The sequence below is a fragment of the Naegleria fowleri genome, assembly GCF_008403515.1.
Source record: "Naegleria fowleri strain ATCC 30894 chromosome Unknown tig53, whole genome shotgun sequence".
Classification (NCBI taxonomy): domain Eukaryota; phylum Heterolobosea; class Eutetramitea; order Acrasida; family Naegleriidae; genus Naegleria; species Naegleria fowleri.
The window spans coordinates 618,786-640,048 of NW_025407985.1; the positions used below are offsets into that span (position 1 = coordinate 618,786).

Genomic DNA, 21,263 nt, shown 5'->3' on the forward strand with positions numbered 1-21,263 from the left:
GAAAGAAATTGATGGTGAGACGAACAATCAACAAATTTTCTGTCTCTTGTGGGTAAAAAATGTGAGAAGCTGAACCCCTTGTAACACACACCGCTCGGAGTGTTTCTCTCACAAAGTAGAATTTCAATCGATTTAAGTTACTGTCTATATTTCTAAATAATTCAATAGCTCAAAATTACTATTAATTTTGTATTATTATTATTATTATTATTATCTGTGATAAATATATTAAGATGTGGTTGATCCCAATGTGGCCACGAGAATCTGCACGCGTTTATCTCTTCAAGGGAGAGAGAGCAAAAGGTTTTTGCGGTATTTTTGAGTGTTTTTTTGGGAGATCGACTCGAAAATTAGAAGCAAAAAAATTGTGGCCTCGAAAAGGCTTGACTCTTTTCAAAAGCAAACTGAGAAATATATATCTACAACAAAGTTGAGCTAAACATGAAATCATGTTCAGCATCATCGCCGGAAGAGGATAATGTCCTCCTCAATGCCGAAATTGAGAACACCATCATGACCACCATTCAAAACGAACCAACAACAACCACTACAATGATGAGCTCAGAGGAAAATGTTGCTTCCGATATTGAGAATGAATCTACCATGAGCTCATCGTCCTCTTCGAGTAGCAGCGAGGAACAATCCATGTTATTCTGTGGCTCATTCTCGGGATCTCAAATTATCAAGATGGCAGAGGCTCAAAACAGCCTTCAATCGCCACAACAACAAGGGCAAACAACAGCAACGTTAGCCTCCTCCTCCCGTGTATCACTTCCTCCTCATCATCCAAAGATTTATTCTCATCAAACTGGCAACGATGGCCATGTGATGCTGGAAACAAACGAACATTCCTCATTAGGCAGTTGCCCTTTCCTTAATGAAACAGATCACACGAAAGAAGACGACAACATGTCTCATGTAACAAGCAGCATTGTGAACCAACAACAACTCGGTGATCAGCAATCACAACGTTCTCAACCTGAGGAGGGTATGGATACATCATTCCATGGCCATAACCCTCCTTCCAATCAGGATGACCATGAAAGAGAGGATGGATTGAGCTCTTTGCAACAACAGGGATGTATCTATGCTACTTCACGTACTCTTGAAAACATTCACAACAATAGTAAGTTGTCAGTTGACAATTCATTGGCGTAAAATTTGGGTAAAATTCTTCTTTTGTGGATGGATTCTAAAATTATTGGCTTTATTAACAGGATTTGCCTCAGCCATGGACTTCGATTTTAAAAGTGATAAGGCCATTAATGAAGCCGCCTCTAAGCCCAGGTTGCTGAGAAGTTCTTCCAATCATTCAAATCAACTCCATGGTGTGACGCATTCAAATAATTCTCAATCAATAGTGACCCTTGCCGAAGTAGAACATTGTCCCAATGATTGTACTGTTGTTTCTCACTCATCGTCATCACCGACAGAAGACGAAACATCCATTTCATCATACTGTCATTCTGACGAGAGTTACGACTCTGATTCTAGGAGTCATCTTCTTTTAAGAGCAATCTACAATGCCCAGCTTAGTGCAGCCATTCACATTGAAAATCCTTCACGACTCTTCCTTGACTTGTTGAACGAAGTATTATGCTTGTTGAGATGTGGCTATGGGTTTATCGGAGAACTAAAACTTGACGAGTATGGAAAACCATTCTTGCATTCACATGCACTCTCCTTTGCCAAAACTAAGTTAACTGACGAAGCACGAGATTTGTTCAACCGAGTATCTTCGTGCAACTTCAAATTCAATAACATGAATACTCTCTTTGGACATGTATTAATGACCGGTGAAGCAATTGTTACAAACGATCCCAAGAATCATCCGAAGGTAAGTAATTTTATGTGAAGAACCTACCATGAATTTATTGAGATCTATTGTAATCATGGAAAATTGGAAATGCATGTATGAACTTTATTTTTTTGTAAAACAATATTGAAATTTATTTATCACGTGGACATCGAAAAATTATTTGAAAACAGCGAAGTCCTACTCATCTGCCCAAAGGTCATCCTCGAATGGATTCGTTTCTTGGAATACCGTTGCATTTTAATAATGAACTTGTGGGCATGATTGGTCTTGCCAACAAGGAAGGAGGATTTCACAACGAAGACGTAACATTTTTGGAGCCTCTCTGTACAACCTGTAGTTCCATCATTGTAGCGTGGAGATATTATTTGGACAGAGAGGAGGCACGGGAGAAGCTTCGCTTATCGAATTTAAATTTAGAACACAAAATTTTCCAAAGAACTCAGGAGTTGTTGCAGTCGAACAGCAAACTAAGCGAAGAGGTGGAGAGGAGAAGAAAAATCGAGCAAGAGTTGCTTGAACAGCAGAAAATATCGCAAAGAGTAATGTTGGAAAAGGAGAATTTTTTGAGAAATGTTTCTCATGACTGTAGAACTCCATTGAATGCAATTTTAGGGTTTAGGTGAGTTGAAAAAGTTTTTTACTTCTAAATTCTAACTCATGTCGGAAAATGCATTCCTCATGATTATTCTGGAAAAATGTTGCACATCCACAAACAATGACACATCACATTATTCAGCGACCTTCTCTTGAGATCTGTGGATGAGTTTCCAATCTCAAATCAACAATTAGAGTTTATCAATCTCATCAAAACGAGTGGAGAATCAATGTTGTCTTTGATTAATGATTTTTTGGAGATTATGAAATTAGAACAACAAATGAAGCTCAATAATGAATTATTTTCCCCATGTGAACCCTTTGAAGAGGTGTTGGACCTTGTTGTTTTGGAATGTGATAAAAAGAAACTCGATCTAATAATTGATTATCATCCAGATTTCAACTTTTCAACTATTTTATACACAGACAAGGGTAAAATGAAGCAAGTTCTGTTGAACTTGCTTTCAAATGCTGTCAAGTTCACAACTTTTGGATATATTTACATTCGGGTGAAAATGGTAACTCACCAAGATGGATTCACAGAAATGGAAGTTTGTGTCAAAGATACAGGCATAGGTAGGTTACATTCTTGAGAGATGTAAAATGAATTGTCACTATCGAAATCCACAAATTCTTCTTCGCTTTGTGTGAATTCAGGAATTGAAAAGGAAAATTTAAGCAAGATAGGTCAACCGTTTGTTCAATTCAAAACAAAACAAGAGTCAAAAGGAACAGGCTTGGGTGTTTCAATATCAAAAATGATTGCACAAGGATTGGGAGGAAACTTGAAGGTGAGTTTCAAAGAGTTTTTTCATTTCTGAATTATTTATGACAAAACTTTCTTTAATACAATCAATTCCCATGCTATTGAACTCTTTCACCCAACAAATTTTCCTTAATGAATCTTCTCCTACTAAGGTTGATTCTCAAGGAATTGGATGCGGTTCTGAATTTACATTCACTTGCAAAGTGCCTTACAAAACTTTCAAGGATTTGACAACTGAGGAGCAACAGGCCATTCATCAACGTGAAATGGTTAAATTCGAGTCCCTTAATGAGATACTTCAACGTGATGTAACCTACTTTATGGAAACGGAACAGTGTAACGAGTTCAAAATTTTAATCCTCGATCGAAGTAATTTATTTGCGGATAGTCTTTCCCACATGATTGATAATATTGACACGGTAGTAAGAAAGATCATATTTGTTTGTGATAGTAAGAAGACCCTGAAGACAGAAATCCAAAATCAAATTCAGTCGTGTGGAGAGTTTTGTAAGATCATAATATTTGTCGATGCCATGCTGTTGTTCGATGAGTCTATTTCGGAACGTTCACTCTCTGATATTTATGCTGCTTTGGATATCCCAATTGAATTGAGCTTGCAACATCATAATACTTCGTTGCAAGAGCCAACGCGGCAACCTTGTGTGAGAATTATACCAATGCTTCAGCAGTCAATTTTTTATGGAACATCTGTCATTCCACTTTCTGAGTATGCATTAATGAAACCCATATTCAAGGTAGAAGATATTGCCAAGATATTATTTCCCTCCATATTTGTAAGTCTTGGAAATGCTTACCAGAGTAGAAAGCAATCACTGAGTGATGCAGATGAATCTTTGCTGTCTACAGCAGCATCATTTTCAGTTTTGGTTGTCGATGATAATGCGATCAACGCCAAGGTTATCTCTCACATGCTGTTCAAACTGGGCATTCGCAATGTTACTACTTGCACTAGTGGAGAAGAAGCCATTGAATATGTCAAGAAAAAGTATTACAATTTGATCTTTCTTGATTTGTTGATGGATGGACTGAATGGCACCGAGACGTCACGAATAATTAACATGACATGTCGTCATAACGCTCCTTGTATCATCTTACTCACTGCTAATCTTATTTCAGAAAGAGAGCGCGAAGAATTGATCAACAATAATGTGAAACATTTCATGACGAAACCCGTTCGATTCACAGATGTACGCCAAAAGATTATCCATATATTGAGAAGTCAATTGAATGCCTTAACACAGTAAATTGGTTGCAAGATTGTTGTCAACTCATAAAGTCTTTTGGAGGAGAATCGCATCTATCGAATATATTTTGGGAAATTAAAAGAGAACGAAAGGAAAATTTCTCATCTCACACAATCGCATTACTCACCCTTGCGTGAATCTTTGTAAACGCTGTTTCAGCTGTTCATCGTCAGTGAGGTTACCCTTCCGACTCTCTTCCGACAGAACCACATATTTTTGAAAACCTCGTGAGCATTTCAGAACAAGCTTTCCTTTTCAAGTCACGAAATCTTCTTTCAAAGTTCCAATTAACCACACACATGCACACACTTTGAAAAAAATGTATCGACACAACTCGAGCACGCTGCTTTCTTCCTTCAATCAAAACTACAGTAAGGTAACAGTCTCTGGTGGCAGTTGCATTCATCAGAGTGGTTATTTTTTATGTCATTATCAACATTCAGCTCCATTAACGGCCTTTTCCTCTCGAGAGGATGATGGTATTATTCCAAATGAAAATCATTCTGATCACACATCGACTTCATCAACTGCTTCTTCTTCTGTTGGTGGAGAACGGAAGAAAAAGTCAATGCCAGATGCCATCTCTCAATCACAAAAATCGAGCAAATTATTTTATCAAGTGTGGACACCCTATGATTTATCGAGAGTGGTAGGAGTGGTGTTGCTTGTCCATGGATTGAATGAACATTGTAAGTGTTGTGTGTATTTTGTGAGCAATATTGTCAGTTGATTAATATTTGATCACTCATTTATGTGATTATTCATATTTGTACGTCAATGTATCATGGATGTGACACGTAAATATTGGATGATTCCTTCATGTGATTGTTGCTGTGATGATGGTGAATGACCATTCTGGGTATTGAACTCTTTTTTTGACAGCTGGCAGATACAAACAATTGGTCGATCAACTGGTTTCTCATCGATATGCCGTTTTTGCTCTCGATCTCGAAGGTCACGGTCGTTCCGATGGTAAACGTGCCTTCATTGATAATTTTCAAATGTACATTCATAATGGACTTCAATTTCTCGACTTCATCACTTCTGGAACTCTTCATTTACACACTTGTGACGAGGAAGGACATTTGTATATCATGCCACAATCTCTCTCGACCTCAACATTTATTGGTTCAGAGGAAAATGGTCGGTTAAGTGTGGCTTCTAATTCTTCCTCCTATTCTTCATCGAATGCCAGTCCAACCAAATTTAGAAAAAGTCGTAATTTGGGATCTGCCAAGAAATTAGTAGGTCTTCATTCTTCGAATGTCTCATTGGTTGAGGAGGATATTCTCGAGGAAAATAAGAAACATTATTCTCCAAAAATTATGAAGAGTATCATGGACATGATTTTAGGAGTTTACGATCGAGAATGGAAACAACACGACGATGAGGAGGACATGGAAGAAAAATTGAATGATTCGTTTACATCTTCGAGCTCTTCCACAACAACGACACCCTTTGGAAATTATGAAATTGGAAATATTATTAGTCAACATTATGAAGGAGCATGGTTCGAAAAGAATAGCCAGCTCATTCAAAGACCTTCGGAAGCCCTGTTGACAGTCAATCAGTGCAAGAAACCCATCTTTTTATTTGGACAGGGAATTGGAGGATTGGTTTCTCTTTTCATGTCCATGGAGAGAGAAAAGACGTTTGCAGGAATGGTGTTAAGTGCTCCGATGGTGACGGTGCCTTCCGAGTTGCATTCATTTCTTCAAAAGTAAGTGTGTGAAATTTTATTGATGTTTTTATTAAGGCGAACATATATATAACATATAATGGGCTTATTCTAACTTCCTTTTGTGATGTGGATGAATTTTGCACGTTGATTGATTTTAATGTATTCTCATCTTCACATGATAGAATTGCAAAGGGCATTGCTGCATGTGTTCCTAACATGCCCATCATGGAAATGGATTTAAAAAAAAGAACTCACTCACAGGAAGAAATTGAAAACTTTAAGAAAGACCCTTACACTTGTAAAGATAAATTGAAAGCCAAGTTGTGTTTTCAAATTTTAGATACTACCAAGTTCTTTAAGGAAGAATGTGTTCACAAATTAGAGACGCCCTTCATTGTCTTTCAGGGAACTTGTGATGAGTACTGTTCACCAGAAGGAGCACAATTTTTGATGGAAAAGTCCACACGTGTGAAGGATAAAGAACTTGTGACACTTGCAGGGCTCTATCACGATTTATTGTTTGAAGTGTGTGCAGAGAATACATTATTGAAAATTATGGAATGGGTAAATAAGAGAAATCCTCTGGCACGAAGTAATTCTTGGAGGTGAGAGCTGTGACATAATTATAAATCTACCGAATACTACAATAAGAACCTAACTGATTTAGTGTAAATACAAGTAAAACTCGTTGTTGATACTTCATGGTGTTCGTGACGGCATAAATATACAAGTGAGGGTGTGTTTTAATATTTGTGATCATTCAACAAGAACTAGTATTTCATCATGAGATTCGGAAGTTTGAATTTCCAGGAAGTAAGTGATTCAATCACTGATCCAAAATGCTCAATCGAAGAACTAGTTGCAATTCTGCGTCATCTTCATCATCATCGATATATTGAAGTGTTTGTTGTGGAGGTGGCTGCACCTGTTGCTGTTGTGGTAGACCTGTTGGTGATCTTAAAGTTGTTGAGGCTGAGTTACTGATGGTATGAGTGAAAATGGTGGCATTTGAGGAAGAGTTAGTCGAGGATGAAGGGGTTGTCTGTGGCACTACTATGGAAGAAGAAATGGGAGAGAGGCTCAGTGATGAGAGGACTGGTTGATCTCGATTAAAAATGACTTGTGGTGCTGAAAAATTGTCCTGAGTTTGTTGCTGCTCTAAAAGTGACAATCGAATGGCCTCATTAAGCATTTCATCATCAGCATTTACATTTGTGACATCAATCGTCTGAGGGATAAAATCTGAAAATGCAGGGAGTCCCTGTTCTAAATCCGTGTTACTCAAAGGCGAGAGACTTTCAGCTCTTGAAGGAGGACTTCTTGAAGGGCTTCTTGGTGTTTCACCCCTTGAATGATTCACGTGCGATGAAGGTCTCTGAAGAGAGGAAGAACCTCTTATTGAATTATTGTGGGGTGACTGTGAGGAGGAACGTGATGGAGAGTGATTGATGGATTGTTCGATTGGTCCTGCAGCCTCAGTTGAAACACGACCAAGTGAGAAGTATCTCATCAATTCACTCAACGTATCATCTCTATCTGATGTCGTCATTTGATGTAATGGTGATCGATTGTTATTGTTGTTGGTGCTCATTGAGGGTGTTGGTGTTGCGTTAGAGGTATTTCTTGGGAATCGTGAGAACGACGATGCTGATGAATTATTTCCAAATAAATAAATAAATAAGGGATCACTATTAGAGGTTGATTCTGTGGATGAAGGATTTCTATGGATGGGCGTGCTGTTCGATGATGATGATGGTTGTGGCAATGCAGAACTATTTTCTTCTCTTCTGTTTGCAAAGTAACTCTCCAAAAATGCAATTCCTGACAACTGTGGAGAACTATTATTGGATGGGCTGACATTTCCTTGAAGCTGATTCGAACATGTGGAAGGTGTTGAAGTCAATGAGGTGGTAGTTGTTGTAGGAGCCACATTTGTGACGACACTTGTTGAGCTTGTACTCGTCGTACTGATAGTGCTATTATTTAATGACTCTGATATTCTCTTATTTCGTTCTTCTTCTTGTTGTAATTGTTCTTCCTGGTCATGCTTAATTTTGAGTTGAATGACTTTTTGCTCCTCTTCCAATTCCTTACATCGTTGTTTCCAATTTTTTGGACCTGTGTATTGAATTTTAAAAGGTGAAGCTTTACAGAAGGGACAAATGGAATTCGACTCGGCATGTTTAGGTCCTCCACGACAAATTTGAAGATAACACTCACTACAAATACGTTGTGAACAGCATTTGGCCGAATTCATTCCACCCTGATAGTACATCATGCAAATAGGACACTCATCAAAATACAGTTCCAAAGGTGGATGTTGAAATGATGATGAGGAAGAGTCCCCTCCGAACAAGGTGGTTGAATCATCCGAAGTTTTGGTAGTAGCAGTAGTTGTAACATGATGATCATTTTCAGTTGATATATGACTCCCATTGGCACGTTTGAATTTTGATAACCACAACAAGGATGAGGATCTTCTTGAAGGTAGGGTTTGGGTACCTCCACCACGCGTGCTAGGAATATCATCACCATTTAAATCATGACCAATCTCCATCGAGTGGTGATGATGATGTGAGGGCGTACTCTCAATGGACGTTGTTGAGGGTGATGGTAAAAGGCTTTGGGATGAAGAAGATGGCCGATGATGACTTGTCTTTGTGAACAAGTGTTTTTCGGGTTCAGTGGTGGTGGTTGTCTTCGTTGGGTGTGCAATAGTTGCAGTAATAGAAGTAGTAGTAGTAGTAGTGGTGGTAGCATTACTCGTAGAAAGGCTTATTTCTTGAGGAGGATCTTGATCCGAAACTCGATTGGGAGCATTGGGAGGTAGTTCGCTGTGAGGAGGATAGAAGGGGGCGAGCTTACCACTCTGAACAAGAGTTTTCAAAAGAGGTAATTCCCAAGCACCAATGTCCGAGTAGACTTGATAAGTGGGTTCAAGGAGAGCTTTATCTATTGGAGCTCTTCTAGAATTGTTGGCGTTTCCCATGGTTGGTTGGTGATGATGGTGCTGAGATCGAACAGTAGCAATTACAATGACGATGATGAATAGTGAATCTCACAAGAATGATGATAATGATCAATGAAGACTTGTATTCTTTTGTTTGTGATGTGGCGATGAGGTGATGAGAGATAGAAAATCAATTTCAAAAAGTGATGGAACGGTATTGATGGCTTTCAATCTTCACCTCTTTTGTGAATACAAATAATTGATGAAAGTGTGTTGTAGTTATACGTGATGGTATGCTGACAACACTTGGCGATTGCTTCTACACAAATACACAATACACCTCACGCACTCAACAACCACAAAAGAGATTCTTTTGATTCGATTTTTTTAGAATTGTTTGAACATGGCCCAAATTAGAAACTTGCTCTTTGAATTTGGCATTTGAGATTTTGTAATTCAAAGGATTTACAAGAAAGTGCAAACCTTTCACTTTTATGGCCACTCACTATTATAACCGATGATTCGAAACTCACAGCAGCGTAGCTTGAATCTTTGCTGACAGTCGCATATTTACAATTCATACAAATGATTCACACTCATGGACATTCACGAATCGTCTTCCCCTTAATCCTTCCTAATGACACAACAATGAGCATCAATAATTTTCTTATGATCTGGATTGGAGAGGAATAGAGGATAGCCATGACCTAAAAAATACCATGTCGTCACCTTTGTGTCATTCATTTTCCATTGAACTTGAGATTTTGTCAACATCAATAACATATTTCGTCCTGAGTCGAACAGCAAAATTTCCTTCTCATTTCTTGATTGTTCTATGAATGTTGCGAATGGACGTTCTCCATGTCGTTCCAACCATTCCTTTCCTTTCACATTCTCAAAGGAAGATTGATGTATCACATCTGGTCCAATGACATAATAATGAGCGTCTATCATGGAAGAAGTGTCTTCATGTATCGAGGAGGAAGAACCCTGTCCATGTGACGAAGAGCTACTACTACTTCTCGTTGTTGATTTTGCATCACTTGGATTGGAACAAGATCTCCCAATTTCCTTTCGTTTTTTGATACATTTTGAAACTCCAGCAAAAGCAGGATGGTTCATGATAATTTCAATACTAGAGTCTTCCCAATAGGCCCCCTTTTCTGAGGAGGCACTTCCAAAGGTTGGTTGGTCATCTCCAGGTTCTGAGATAACGAAAAAGCGATTAAAGTTATCGAAGCCTCGTGACATGATTCCACCAGGTGTGTGCGGACAACCAAAACAATGTCCAATTTCATGCATACTTGCTCCCAAACAGGTGGCAAAATTGGCCCAAAAACTCTTCCTGAAACAACTATCATCCCTCACTTGTCTCTCGTCAATGAGTCGTGAGTCTTGCCAACAAGAGACAATTTCATCCACCCGCGATGGATACGTATGCATGGCAACGTCTGCAAACAACCCCAACTTGCCTCCTCCTAAAGCAGTAGCCATTCTTGTCTTTTTCGTGACGGGATCATAGAAGGAACCTCCCAGCACTGCAAAATAGACAACACTCGAGTTGTTACCATCAAATTCATTCAACTCCGAATGCAATGCATTATAGCCATCACAACCTCCATCTTGTTCCCAATTGTTACCCAAACTGGCCAGTTCTTCTCGAGTCCACTTTTTCAATTGCAACACAGAAACGTGAGGCAAACTGGAATCATTCTTCTCAACCTCTAAGGCAAATGTTTTGTCATTCTTCAGTGCCTCTGCGCAGAAGGTCTGCATGAGCAATGCACATACCTGCATCTTACGAATGGCAGCCGACAAATCATTGGATCCTTGACTCTCTTTCATGGAATTGAATGATCCATCGTGATCTTTGCAATAAATATAAACTGGACGAAGACGTTGAATGTTTCTCGACTCGTATTCGGTTGTGTTGATGAGAGTGCTATCGTAGGTGAGAGTCCAATGCAACTGAGAGGATGAAGTGGAGAGATGTAACTGATTCCTTCCGTCTCGAAGAAGGATCAAGGCCTTAAAGTATCCTCCTTTGATTTCCCATTCAGTTTTCTTATTGCCAGGTTGTTGTAGAACGGTGAGGGTTGAATGAGAACCAGAGACCTTCCCGACAAGACGAACAAGGCTATACCCTAGGATGCTTTCGTTTTGATGATTGAGTATGGTGATCGTCATGATGGTGGTCTTAAAAGGTTGTAGAGATGAGAGGGTGGAATAATTCAGAGAGAGGATTTTTTTGGTTGAACTTTTCGTTATTCAGGATTCATGGAATAATGAACTTGATGTAAAAATTCGAGCGGTGGCCATGACTACCATCCAGATCAAATTTTGGATTGGAAATTAGGGTTCGGTGAGCAACCGTAACGGTTCAGTATTTTACCTCAGATCACATTGTTGCAATTCAAAATTTTAATAATCTTGGATTGTTTCATGCAGAATTAACTGAAACAGATGGCGTAGCGGTCTTTCCTGATGATGGCTTGACAAATCCTCCCAACAATCGTCGCAACAGTGAAGAATTAATATTTCCTAAAAAATTCGAAAGTGGTTTTCCGTAAAGAGTCCAATAAACGAGAGCAGTCAGCAAAGAAGCAATACCAAAACCTTTGGTAAATGAGAGACCTCTACTTTTTGTCTTGTATCCGGCCTTCTTTAAAATTGTTTCCAAAATTTGTTCTGTTTCTTTTGCAGAAGGATCCTGCATGTTTGAAGCAAGTTTAACCTTCAAGTCTTCGGAGAGAGTGGCAAACCATTTTTGTACGTCCTCATAGGATTTTGTTTCCATGAAAATTCGGGCAGTGAGGCCTTTTCTCATCTTGACATTCTTCACAAATACATTTGGATTATTATAAATTTCAACGAGTGTGGCAAATGCCATGACTTGAGGGATGGCACAAAAACTGAAAACTTTTGGATCTTTCACTTTGGACATGTATTCGAGACAATCTGGAGCATGGGAAAGAGCATTTGTGACGAGATAGTTGAGAGTTTGAAGGGCTTCTGGTAAATTTTCTTTCTTTGCCAAATCTGTCACTTGCTTCAAGCCAAATTGTTGGAATGAACTGGTTGGATAGAAGGTCCTACCTTCCAAAATATCTTCAGCATAGTCACGAATAATATTAACTTTTTGAAGGAAGAGTCCCATCAAGTTTGAGAGGGATTTCTTGATGTGTTCAGTGGAGGTACCACTCGTGCCTGGCTTGAAGAAAGCTTCCTTATCTTCACCATAGGCAACAAACATTTCAGAGAGACCAATACCAACCAAACCAGCCACATAGTGACAATATTCATCATAGTCCGACATGGTATCGACTCCAGTCATGCCCAAGTAGTTGACCATGCCACATCCCATTTTCATGGTCACATCTTCAATGACACGTTGATATTTTCCATCCAATCGAAGGAATACCTTGCACACATGATGGAAATTCAACATTAAATCCTTATAGTGTCGAGTGGCATGAAGGCTTCCTCCACAATTGTCCAAGTAAAAGTTTGGATCACGAATCTTTTGATAGAATGTTTGTAATAAATGATGCTTGGCAGCAACGTCATCTTTGAGATACTCAGTGTCATCTTCTACCGTGTCGAGACCTCTCAAAACGAGATAAAAGATGACGACCTATTTTGTTGGATTTGTCATATTGACCATGTAATGAGGTCATGGTATGCATACACAGGAACAAGAGAGGAAGAGGAGGGTATGTTAGATTGAGTGGTGTGTGTTTGTGAACATGTTGATGAAATATCATATTCATGAATAACGCAAGTTCAATAAAATTGTTGTGTGTGAGTGAAAGGTTATTATTGAAATATTGCCATCACGAGAGGAAGACCACTTACAGGATGTTTCAATTCTTCTGGAAGCTCCTGAATGACCATTGCAAACGACCTCGATACTTGATTCAACTTGTCATAACAAAATTTGACGGATTCATCACTCCTATCAATTTCAGGAAGCTTGTGGAAGTATTTCAACTTTATCAAGGCTCCCAATTCAGAAAAAGTTTCAAAAGGTAAAAAACCCATTTTCTTCTGGTGTTGTGATGTTGTTGTTCATATACAAAAAGATTACATATCATCCATTCCGAATTTGTAATCCATTCCATGGAGTAAGGAAATTCAATGAAGAGTCGGCGTCCAAAAGATGAATCATCATGTTTATCGGACACACATCATGTGGTTGGATTAGGGTTTGTTGATTTGGTGGTTTGGGTCAGGGCAAGACGACACGAGTACGTACAGTTTATAAGTGTGTGGTGTAACGGTAATTTTTTCGACAGAAAAAAATCGAATTCGGATTGCGAATTGAAAAACGACACTTACCACTCTGTGCTGCCCAGGTTTGTTGATCATCATCATCGGCATTGAAATTGAATCGTCGATCAAGAGAAGAGAAGGCTCAGTATATCTATATCGCAATAGATGGTCTGCACATTTCATATGAAAAGAAGCAAACAGTGAAGAAGGAGCTAGTTGCCAATTCATCATCATGATCATCTTTGTCATCATCATTTGATCGGATCTCTCTTGTTCCGGGAGTGATGATGAATTAGCACCAGTTTCAAAGTTCCAGCTCATCATTCCAATGAAAGGCCTTGAAGAATGAAAAAAACTTGTCTGGATTTGATGATGGCACATCAACAATTCCTTTTTGTTCTTATTGGTCCATATGATCGATCTCAATACTCTAGTTCTTTTCAATGATGTTGGGTGTTGAATCATTCTTGATACGGTCGTGGATGTTGGTCAATAATACAAACGTTTTCTTTGTTGTGTTGGATGAGGGAAGCCCAGATTCTGTTTCCCTAATCTCCTCTCGCTCAGAATCAACATCTTCAATTATACCTGATGTAAGTTCAAGTTGAAATGTATTGTTGTTGTTTGAACGGGACCGCGATAATATCTGCGCCGATCTTGCTTTTCATCAATACTTCAAACGGCCCTCATTTTCACCTTTTTGGTAATTTTTAAATTCCATCAAATTCAACATGTCCAAAATATTTTCTCGAGTGAGTGGACGAAAGCCTCCTCCGTATTCATGATGACGACTTTTGAATTCCTGTCTTGCTGAGGTCTTCCATTAGAAACACAGCTCTGAGCTTTTTGGAACACGTGTATTTTGTGCTATCGTTCACGAATTACACACGTGTTCCAAAGTTCCAGAACATTTTACTGGTTCATTGCATGATGATCAACAGCACTCATCATCACAAGCTGAGCATTGCAAAAAACAAAATACAAGCAGCACTCTTCGACGCTATCACCACAACTATCACCATCATCACGTATTTGACCCAATCGTCACATCACACGGATTCATCCTTAACATACGAAATGACTCCATTCCTTTTGGTTCAACTCTACTATCCGTACATCATTTACTCACTTCTCGCTCTCATCTTATTATATCTTCTCAACCATTCATTCCTTCAAGTGAGAACCAATGAAATTGTATGTGTGGAGCGATTGGGTCAATTCTCTCGAACTCTGAAGGCAGGATTGCACTTTATTGTACCATTCGTTGAACAAGTTAAATGGGTTCGTTGGGTGCACACTGTTGAAAATCCCTTTTCACACAAGACCGAGTTAAAAGTCGAAGAAATGTATCGAATTCCCACTCAGGAAATTTTATTTGATTTTCCAACCTTGAATGTGACCACCAAAGATCGAATTGCAGCCGATGTGAATGGTATCATGTTTTTCCGTATTCAAAATCCAGTGAAGGCAGTTTATGAAATTTGTGATTTGTATCAATCGATTGAACAGTTAATTTACACCTCACTCAGAGATGCAATCTCTAAAATTACATTGGATGAAGCTATTGAAGGTAAATCAAAAATCAAAGATTCCATCGCCGAGGATTTCAAATCACTTGAGGAGTCCTGGGGTGTGAAATTAACCAAATTCGACATTCAATCCATTGAAGCACCTTCTTCCATTGCCAAAAGTATTGAAAAGCTTGTAGCAGCTCAGAGAGAAGCGCAAGCAGAATTGGAGAAAACTCGCTCCTTACAACAAGCGAAACTGCTCAAAATTCAAACCGAACAAGAAATTGAATTATTGGCATGTGACACTGCTAACAAGAAAAAACTCAACGATGCTCAAACAGAGACTGAAATTGCGAAACAAAAGGCAGAATCAGAATCATTGGCAATTCGAATGAAAGCGGAATCAGAAGCTCTCTATCTATCAAAAATTCTTTCAGTGAAAGGAATCGATCAATCTTATTTGATTCAAAAAGAATATACACAAGCAGTTCGGCACTTGTCACAATCTTCCAATAAGGTCATTGTTATTCCAATGGAAAGTGCAAAATACTTTGGAATGACTTCGACTTGGAATGCCAGTACACTAGAAAGTGCAACTCTTCCAAAGGCCACCATGGATGATGTCGAGTGATCTGTGTAATAAAGGTAATAAAATCCTTTCGGCCCTTTTTTTTGTATTGACATTCGACAGGTAGTGACAGTCAGCCAACCTCCAACAAAAAAAATGTCCAAAAGGAATTATGATGTTTGGTGTGGATCGGTCGGGTATGTTCAGTTGACAATTTGTCGGGGAATGGGTCAATGGCAACGTTGTACCGATGTTTGTCATTGATGTTTATTTACATTTTTGGAAAATATGACCTGACAAATTTTTAATAATACATGAACGAATGAAACAGAACCAGCTCTGTTGCTGCTGTCCTTTCATTTCTTTTTGCGATCGGAATGTCAGCTTGGGGAAGTAAGTTTGACGACAAGTTGGATGTTTTTCATCGTCGATCATTCGATTGTTATTACTTTTGAAAAATAATTATTTCCGAAATTGTTTGTTTCAATACCGTTCTGCATATATGTGTTTCGAATTGTTTTCAAACACAGTTGTCATTTATTCGCAATTTTTCGGGACTAAAAATTCTGCCACTTGTCAAGCAAAATCCATGCTTGATCTGTTACTTACGTATTGCATTGTGACCATTGTTTCAGGAGTTTGCAGCTTTGCTTCAATTTTCATGGCCGTTCTAGATGCTTGTGTTTTTCAAGCATCCCAAAGAAAGGTATTTATTATTGGTTGAAACGATTTGCTTCAATATTATATTTATTTTGTTTGTTTGACATTCACATTTCGAAACGATCATTATTTTAACTAATTATACGCATTGGTCATGCATTTCTTTATACTATTTTGGATTTTATTGATAATTTTTGAAAATTATAGGAGGATCGACAAAAATCAAGACCATGTTATTCCATTGCTCAATGTTGCATTGGAGTTATTGGTTGTGCCACTTTGGGACTTTTAATTGCCATTACTATTTTTCAATATGCTAACTCTTGTAAAACAGAACAAACCAAATTGTATGACATGATGCACCCGTTTATAATAACTCAATATTGTGCCATTCCTGTTTTGGGATGTTTGTTGGGATGTTTTGTTTGTTTTGTTCAATGTTGTGTTGCCATGAGATCGGAAAATACGGATTACATTCGTGTGGAAAATATTATGCATTAATATTCGTAAATCATTTGTTATTCAATGCTGGTATGATGAAAGTGTGACTACGATTATTGAGTTCCAGCATGGCTTTATATTGCAACACATTGTCAAACATTTTAAATGTACAAAAATACTCCACACCCAACACTAAACCTTACATTTCAAAACATTTCACTCTATTTATTGATTTTTTCTTTTTGAAAAACAACAACCACACCAATCGTGTAATACTTTCTGGAACACTTTTTTTGCACTCATTCCCTTATAGATATATCTCAATCCAAAATATGCAATAGCTTTGCAAATTAAAAAATACACAATTAGCACTCCCAAATAGACCCACATCATGTAATGTGGATCTGTCAATCCATATGTTTTCTCCAAAAATAAAGTACCATTCGTGTAGTGACCTGTTGGCAATGAGGGCTGTTGTGGAGTGGTTGAATTATCGTTGATCGATGAAGTAGAATTTCCAATTTGCAAAATTACTCCATGAAATTCATTAATCGCCAATGCTTTAAATGCATACGACAAGTACGAGAGATATCCCACCCATCCCAAAAAATGAGTATTTGTCAAACCATACGCTCCACTCACCAATAAAAAGATTAAATTAATGACAGGTGCAATAAAGTTCAAAATACTCGGCGCTGGAATGATAGCCACAAGTGCCTGTGCAAAACTCATGCACGTTAAATTGTAAATTCCAAAAATGAGAATAAATATAAATACTCGTTCCGCATCGTAGCTAAATCCAACCATTAAATAAATGATAATACCGTATATTAATGGATAAACAGTAAAAAAGACAAAGTCTTCGATGGATTTTGCGAGAAAGAAGGCTCCAATTCGATAACTTGTGGAATTCCTTTCTTGTGTCATTTGTGGTATTTGGGAAATGAGTGTCTTGATGCTCAATCCAAACGTAATGGAAATACTCAAGTTGAAGAAGGAGAAAATTTTGCCTCTGAGTGTCATGTTTGTTGGAGCAATTTGAAAATACAGCAATCCGATAAATAAGGCAACAATGAACTTTTCAAAGAAGGGTGAAATAAATTCTGTTTTCCAATTTCTGAACTTGACTAGATAAATTCGTTCCAATAAAATCAACACCGATGAAAAATAGTTGGAGTAATACTTTTCTGTTTGAATGTCTTCAATCTTGTTGTGACGGAATGGAGCTTCTTCGTATTCCTTTTGAGGAACGTAAAAGGTTCGTTGCCGTTTCTCAAATTCAACATGCAAATTTTCTCTCCTCTCCACACTCTCCTTATCGAAATCCAAATAGTGATGAGCAATTTGTTGATCCGTCTCACTCTTTGATTTTGACAATTCATGGAGAAGGATTAATTCAAAAACAGAGGCAACCACATTTTGTCGATTCATTGGCAATTGAACTCCAATGAGATCAAAATATTCCTGTACCATTTTGGGGGTTCCAAAATAAATAGTGCTTCCCTTATTTAAAATTGCCACATAATCAATTAATTCCAATTCGAGAATGGACGGTCGATGAAGACACATCACGATACAGACGCCCATCTCTGCAAGCTTTTTCAATTGTCTCAATAAATGAAACGATTCTCCAAATTCAATTCCATCGGTTGGATATTCTAACAAGAGTACTCTGTGAAAGAGCACATTTTGAGCTGCAATACAGAGTCGACGCTTTTCGCCCGATGAGAGAGTATTAAATGTTGAATTTTCCTTATTTTTCACACCATATGCGTTGAGCAGAATGGAAAGTCTCTGGTCACGTGTGGTCCAAATTGGATTTTTCGAATGAGCAGGTAATTTAAATCGAACAGCAAATCGTAAAATTTCCTTGACTTTGAGTGATGTGTTGGAAGGAGCGTAATCTTTGGAGACAAATGAAACGAGTGATTTGTACTTGTTGGAAATGTCTCGATCGGTTTGTAACTCTCGATTCATGGCTAATTGTCCATTAATGAAAATATCTCCACTATAATCCTTGTATGCTCCTCGATTGGATAAAATACGTAAGAGTGTGGATTTTCCACTGCCTATTATTGACGTCATTTAGTTCATGATATGTTTGTTCATTCGTACGAAATAAAGTATATATAATATGTTCACAAGGTCACAAATGAACAAACATATTACATCACCAAATAATTCATAAATAATATTTTCACAAGGTCATGAAAGGTCATGCATCATGATTCATCATTTTCACGCAATTACATTGTTACATTACATAAATTAAATGGTTCCATTAATTATTGTGATTATATGTGATAATATAATAAATGGTTCATCAGCGTCACACAGTCCATTAAATAATTATAATTAGTAATGATTATTAAACCATTTTATGTCACCATTTCCAATCCTAGACATTTTAAAATTACAATTACTCACCCACTGGACCACAAATAGCTGTAATCTTTCCAGGAACTGCAAATCCAGAAACTTTTTTCAAAATTGGATTCGCAGATTGACTTGGAAATTTCAAATCTTTCCATTCCAAAAAACATTGTTGATCGAAAAATTGAGCAGGATGATTCGTGGCATAGACTCCAATCGGATCCATCGCTTCCGTCGTGGTATGTTTCGTAATGGATGCAATATCATCAAGAGAGGAAGAAACCTCAAAAGTGGAAGGATGTGATTCCTGATGAAGATGATGAGGATGAGCAAGATTCAAATCGGAAGTACTTGCTGCGATTGGATTGTTATAGTCCATCATGGTTGATGAGGTACCCACTTGGAGAGTAGCTTCTAGAGAGGTTTTTTGAGAAGAAGGAGGAACCTCTTCTAACTGAAATGAGTTGACAGTTGTGGTTTCGAAATGATCTTCGGAAGGGACCATGACTTCTTTATTACGGAATGTAGAATTGATATTCGGAGGAGAAGGAAGAGTGTTGTAGCAGGTGTTGGATGTTGTATTTACATTTTCAGGTATGGCTGTGGTCGAGGTGTGCTTGGTTGTGCTGCTGCTGCTGCTGTTCGACATTCGTAGGTGTCAGTGCAAGTTCGGTCAAGTCAGTGCAACAAGGTGCGGCAAATGTGAGGGGTGTGTTTCGGCAATTTTTTAATGAAGGTGCGCAACGAGATTTTTCGCTGGAGTGAGTACTCATAACGATTATGTACATAAGAAGAAGGATACATCGAGACTGTTGTTGTTCTGGTGATGATACATAACATCTGTACTTGTTGCTGTTGTTAGTTTTGTTGTTGGAAGACAATGTCATCGTTGCTAGTTTTGATCAAAAGAGATGTCGTCGTCAGAGAAGAGTCATCGATACCAATAACATTACTGTTTTTGGAGGTTTTTTTACCTTCTCAAATCTTAATGCTCGGGACTCTGCTGAATAAAGTAAATTGACAAAAATATTAAATATTGTTTATTGGCCCTTCGGTGCTTCAATACTTGTCATAAAACAACATTGGACTTCATTTTCGTATAGATACTACTTCTGAATGTCGAATGTTTTTAACAGGATATATCAAATATTAACAGATTACATGCTTGTGTTGAGCAACTGTTAACATGGGTTGAGTCCATGATTCAAACAGAAGGTAAAAATAAAGCAGGGTTTGGGTTTGGGTTTGGGTTTGGGTTTGGGTTTGGGTTTGGGTTTGGGTTTGGGTTTGGGTTTGGGTTTGGGTTTGGGTTTGGGTTTGGGTTTGGGTTTGGGTTTGGGTTTGGGTTTGGGTTTGGGTTTGGGTTTGGGTTTGGGTTTGGGTTTGGGTTTGGGTTTGGGTTTGGGTTTGGGTTTGGGTTTGGGTTTGGGTTTGGGTTTGGGTTTGGGTTTGGGTTTGGGTTTGGGTTTGGGTTTGGGTTTGGGTTTGGGTTTGGGTTTGGGTTTGGGTTTGGGTTTGGGTTTGGGTTTGGGTTTGGGTTTGGGTTTGGGTTTGGGTTTGGGTTTGGGTTTGGGTTTGGGTTTGGGTTTGGGTTTGGGTTTGGGTTTGGGTTTGGGTTTGGGTTTGGGTTTGGGTTTGGGTTTGGGTTTGGGTTTGGGTTTGGGTTTGGGTTTGGGTTTGGGTTTGGGTTTGGGTTTGGGTTTGGGTTTGGGTTTGGGTTTGGGTTTGGGTTTGGGTTTGGGTTTGGGTTTGGGTTTGGGTTTGGGTTTGGGTTTGGGTTTGGGTTTGGGTTTGGGTTTGGGTTTGGGTTTGGGTTTGGGTTTGGGTTTGGGTTTGGGTTTGGGTTTGGGTTTGGGTTTGGGTTTGGGTTTGGGTTTGGGTTTGGGTTTGGGTTTGGGTTTGGGTTTGGGTTTGGGTTTGGGTTTGGGTTTGGGTTTGGGTTTGGGTTTGGGTTTGGGTTTGGGTTTGGGTTTGGGTTTGGGTTTGGGTTTGGGTTTGGGTTTGGGTTTGGGTTTGGGTTTGGGTTTGGGTTTGGGTTTGGGTTTGGGTTTGGGTTTGGGTTTGGGTTTGGGTTTGGGTTTGGGTTTGGGTTTGGGTTTGGGTTTGGGTTTGGGTTTGGGTTTGGGTTTGGGTTTGGGTTTGGGTTTGGGTTTGGGTTTGGGTTTGGGTTTGGGTTTGGGTTTGGGTTTGGGTTTGGGTTTGGGTTTGGGTTTGGGTTTGGGTTTGGGTTTGGGTTTGGGTTTGGGTTTGGGTTTGGGTTTGGGTTTGGGTTTGGGTTTGGGTTTGGGTTTGGGTTTGGGTTTGGGTTTGGGTTTGGGTTTGGGTTTGGGTTTGGGTTTGGGTTTGGGTTTGGGTTTGGGTTT

At 38.7% G+C, this 21,263-nt stretch overlaps 9 protein-coding genes across 9 annotated transcripts; 5 read left to right on the top strand and 4 right to left on the bottom strand.

The window, feature by feature from the left end:
- Nucleotides 1-441: 441 nt before the first annotated feature.
- FDP41_006932 (uncharacterized protein) lies at nucleotides 442-4,444 on the top strand (the record flags this gene model as incomplete). Its single annotated transcript, XM_044710621.1, has 6 exons — nucleotides 442-1,126; nucleotides 1,218-1,837; nucleotides 1,990-2,438; nucleotides 2,556-2,989; nucleotides 3,071-3,204; nucleotides 3,332-4,444. 6 exons carry the CDS (start codon nucleotides 442-444, stop codon nucleotides 4,442-4,444), a joined length of 3,435 nt encoding a protein of 1,144 aa, XP_044559035.1.
- A 319-nt stretch (nucleotides 4,445-4,763) lies between these two features.
- On the top strand, nucleotides 4,764-6,734 carry FDP41_006933 (uncharacterized protein; the record flags this gene model as incomplete). The annotated part of the gene is made up of 3 exons (XM_044710622.1): nucleotides 4,764-5,133; nucleotides 5,327-6,164; nucleotides 6,308-6,734. The coding sequence occupies 3 exons, from the start codon at nucleotides 4,764-4,766 to the stop codon at nucleotides 6,732-6,734; spliced, it is 1,635 nt and encodes a 544-aa protein (XP_044559036.1).
- Nucleotides 6,735-6,951: 217 nt separating this feature from the next.
- On the bottom strand, nucleotides 6,952-9,114 carry FDP41_006934 (uncharacterized protein; the record flags this gene model as incomplete). The annotated part of the gene is made up of 1 exon (XM_044710623.1): nucleotides 6,952-9,114. One exon carries the CDS (start codon nucleotides 9,112-9,114, stop codon nucleotides 6,952-6,954), a length of 2,163 nt encoding a protein of 720 aa, XP_044559037.1.
- Nucleotides 9,115-9,699: 585 nt separating this feature from the next.
- FDP41_006935 (uncharacterized protein) lies at nucleotides 9,700-11,262 on the bottom strand (the record flags this gene model as incomplete). The annotated part of the gene is made up of 1 exon (XM_044710624.1): nucleotides 9,700-11,262. The coding sequence occupies one exon, from the start codon at nucleotides 11,260-11,262 to the stop codon at nucleotides 9,700-9,702; it is 1,563 nt and encodes a 520-aa protein (XP_044559038.1).
- A 253-nt stretch (nucleotides 11,263-11,515) lies between these two features.
- On the bottom strand, nucleotides 11,516-13,455 carry FDP41_006936 (uncharacterized protein; the record flags this gene model as incomplete). The annotated part of the gene is made up of 3 exons (XM_044710625.1): nucleotides 11,516-12,709; nucleotides 12,931-13,122; nucleotides 13,414-13,455. 3 exons carry the CDS (start codon nucleotides 13,453-13,455, stop codon nucleotides 11,516-11,518), a joined length of 1,428 nt encoding a protein of 475 aa, XP_044559039.1.
- Nucleotides 13,456-14,277: 822 nt separating this feature from the next.
- FDP41_006937 (uncharacterized protein) lies at nucleotides 14,278-15,489 on the top strand (the record flags this gene model as incomplete). The annotated part of the gene is made up of 1 exon (XM_044710626.1): nucleotides 14,278-15,489. One exon carries the CDS (start codon nucleotides 14,278-14,280, stop codon nucleotides 15,487-15,489), a length of 1,212 nt encoding a protein of 403 aa, XP_044559040.1.
- A 93-nt stretch (nucleotides 15,490-15,582) lies between these two features.
- On the top strand, nucleotides 15,583-16,587 carry FDP41_006938 (uncharacterized protein; the record flags this gene model as incomplete). The annotated part of the gene is made up of 4 exons (XM_044710627.1): nucleotides 15,583-15,623; nucleotides 15,758-15,819; nucleotides 15,957-16,132; nucleotides 16,294-16,587. The coding sequence occupies 4 exons, from the start codon at nucleotides 15,583-15,585 to the stop codon at nucleotides 16,585-16,587; spliced, it is 573 nt and encodes a 190-aa protein (XP_044559041.1).
- Nucleotides 16,588-16,752: 165 nt separating this feature from the next.
- On the bottom strand, nucleotides 16,753-19,549 carry FDP41_006939 (uncharacterized protein; the record flags this gene model as incomplete). Its single annotated transcript, XM_044710628.1, has 2 exons — nucleotides 16,753-18,596; nucleotides 18,955-19,549. 2 exons carry the CDS (start codon nucleotides 19,547-19,549, stop codon nucleotides 16,753-16,755), a joined length of 2,439 nt encoding a protein of 812 aa, XP_044559042.1.
- Nucleotides 19,550-19,888: 339 nt separating this feature from the next.
- FDP41_006940 (uncharacterized protein) lies at nucleotides 19,889-21,263 on the top strand (the record flags this gene model as incomplete). The annotated part of the gene is made up of 2 exons (XM_044710630.1): nucleotides 19,889-19,912; nucleotides 20,113-21,263. Coding segments are annotated over 2 exons (1,175 nt in total), but the record flags the coding sequence as incomplete, so codon positions are not given.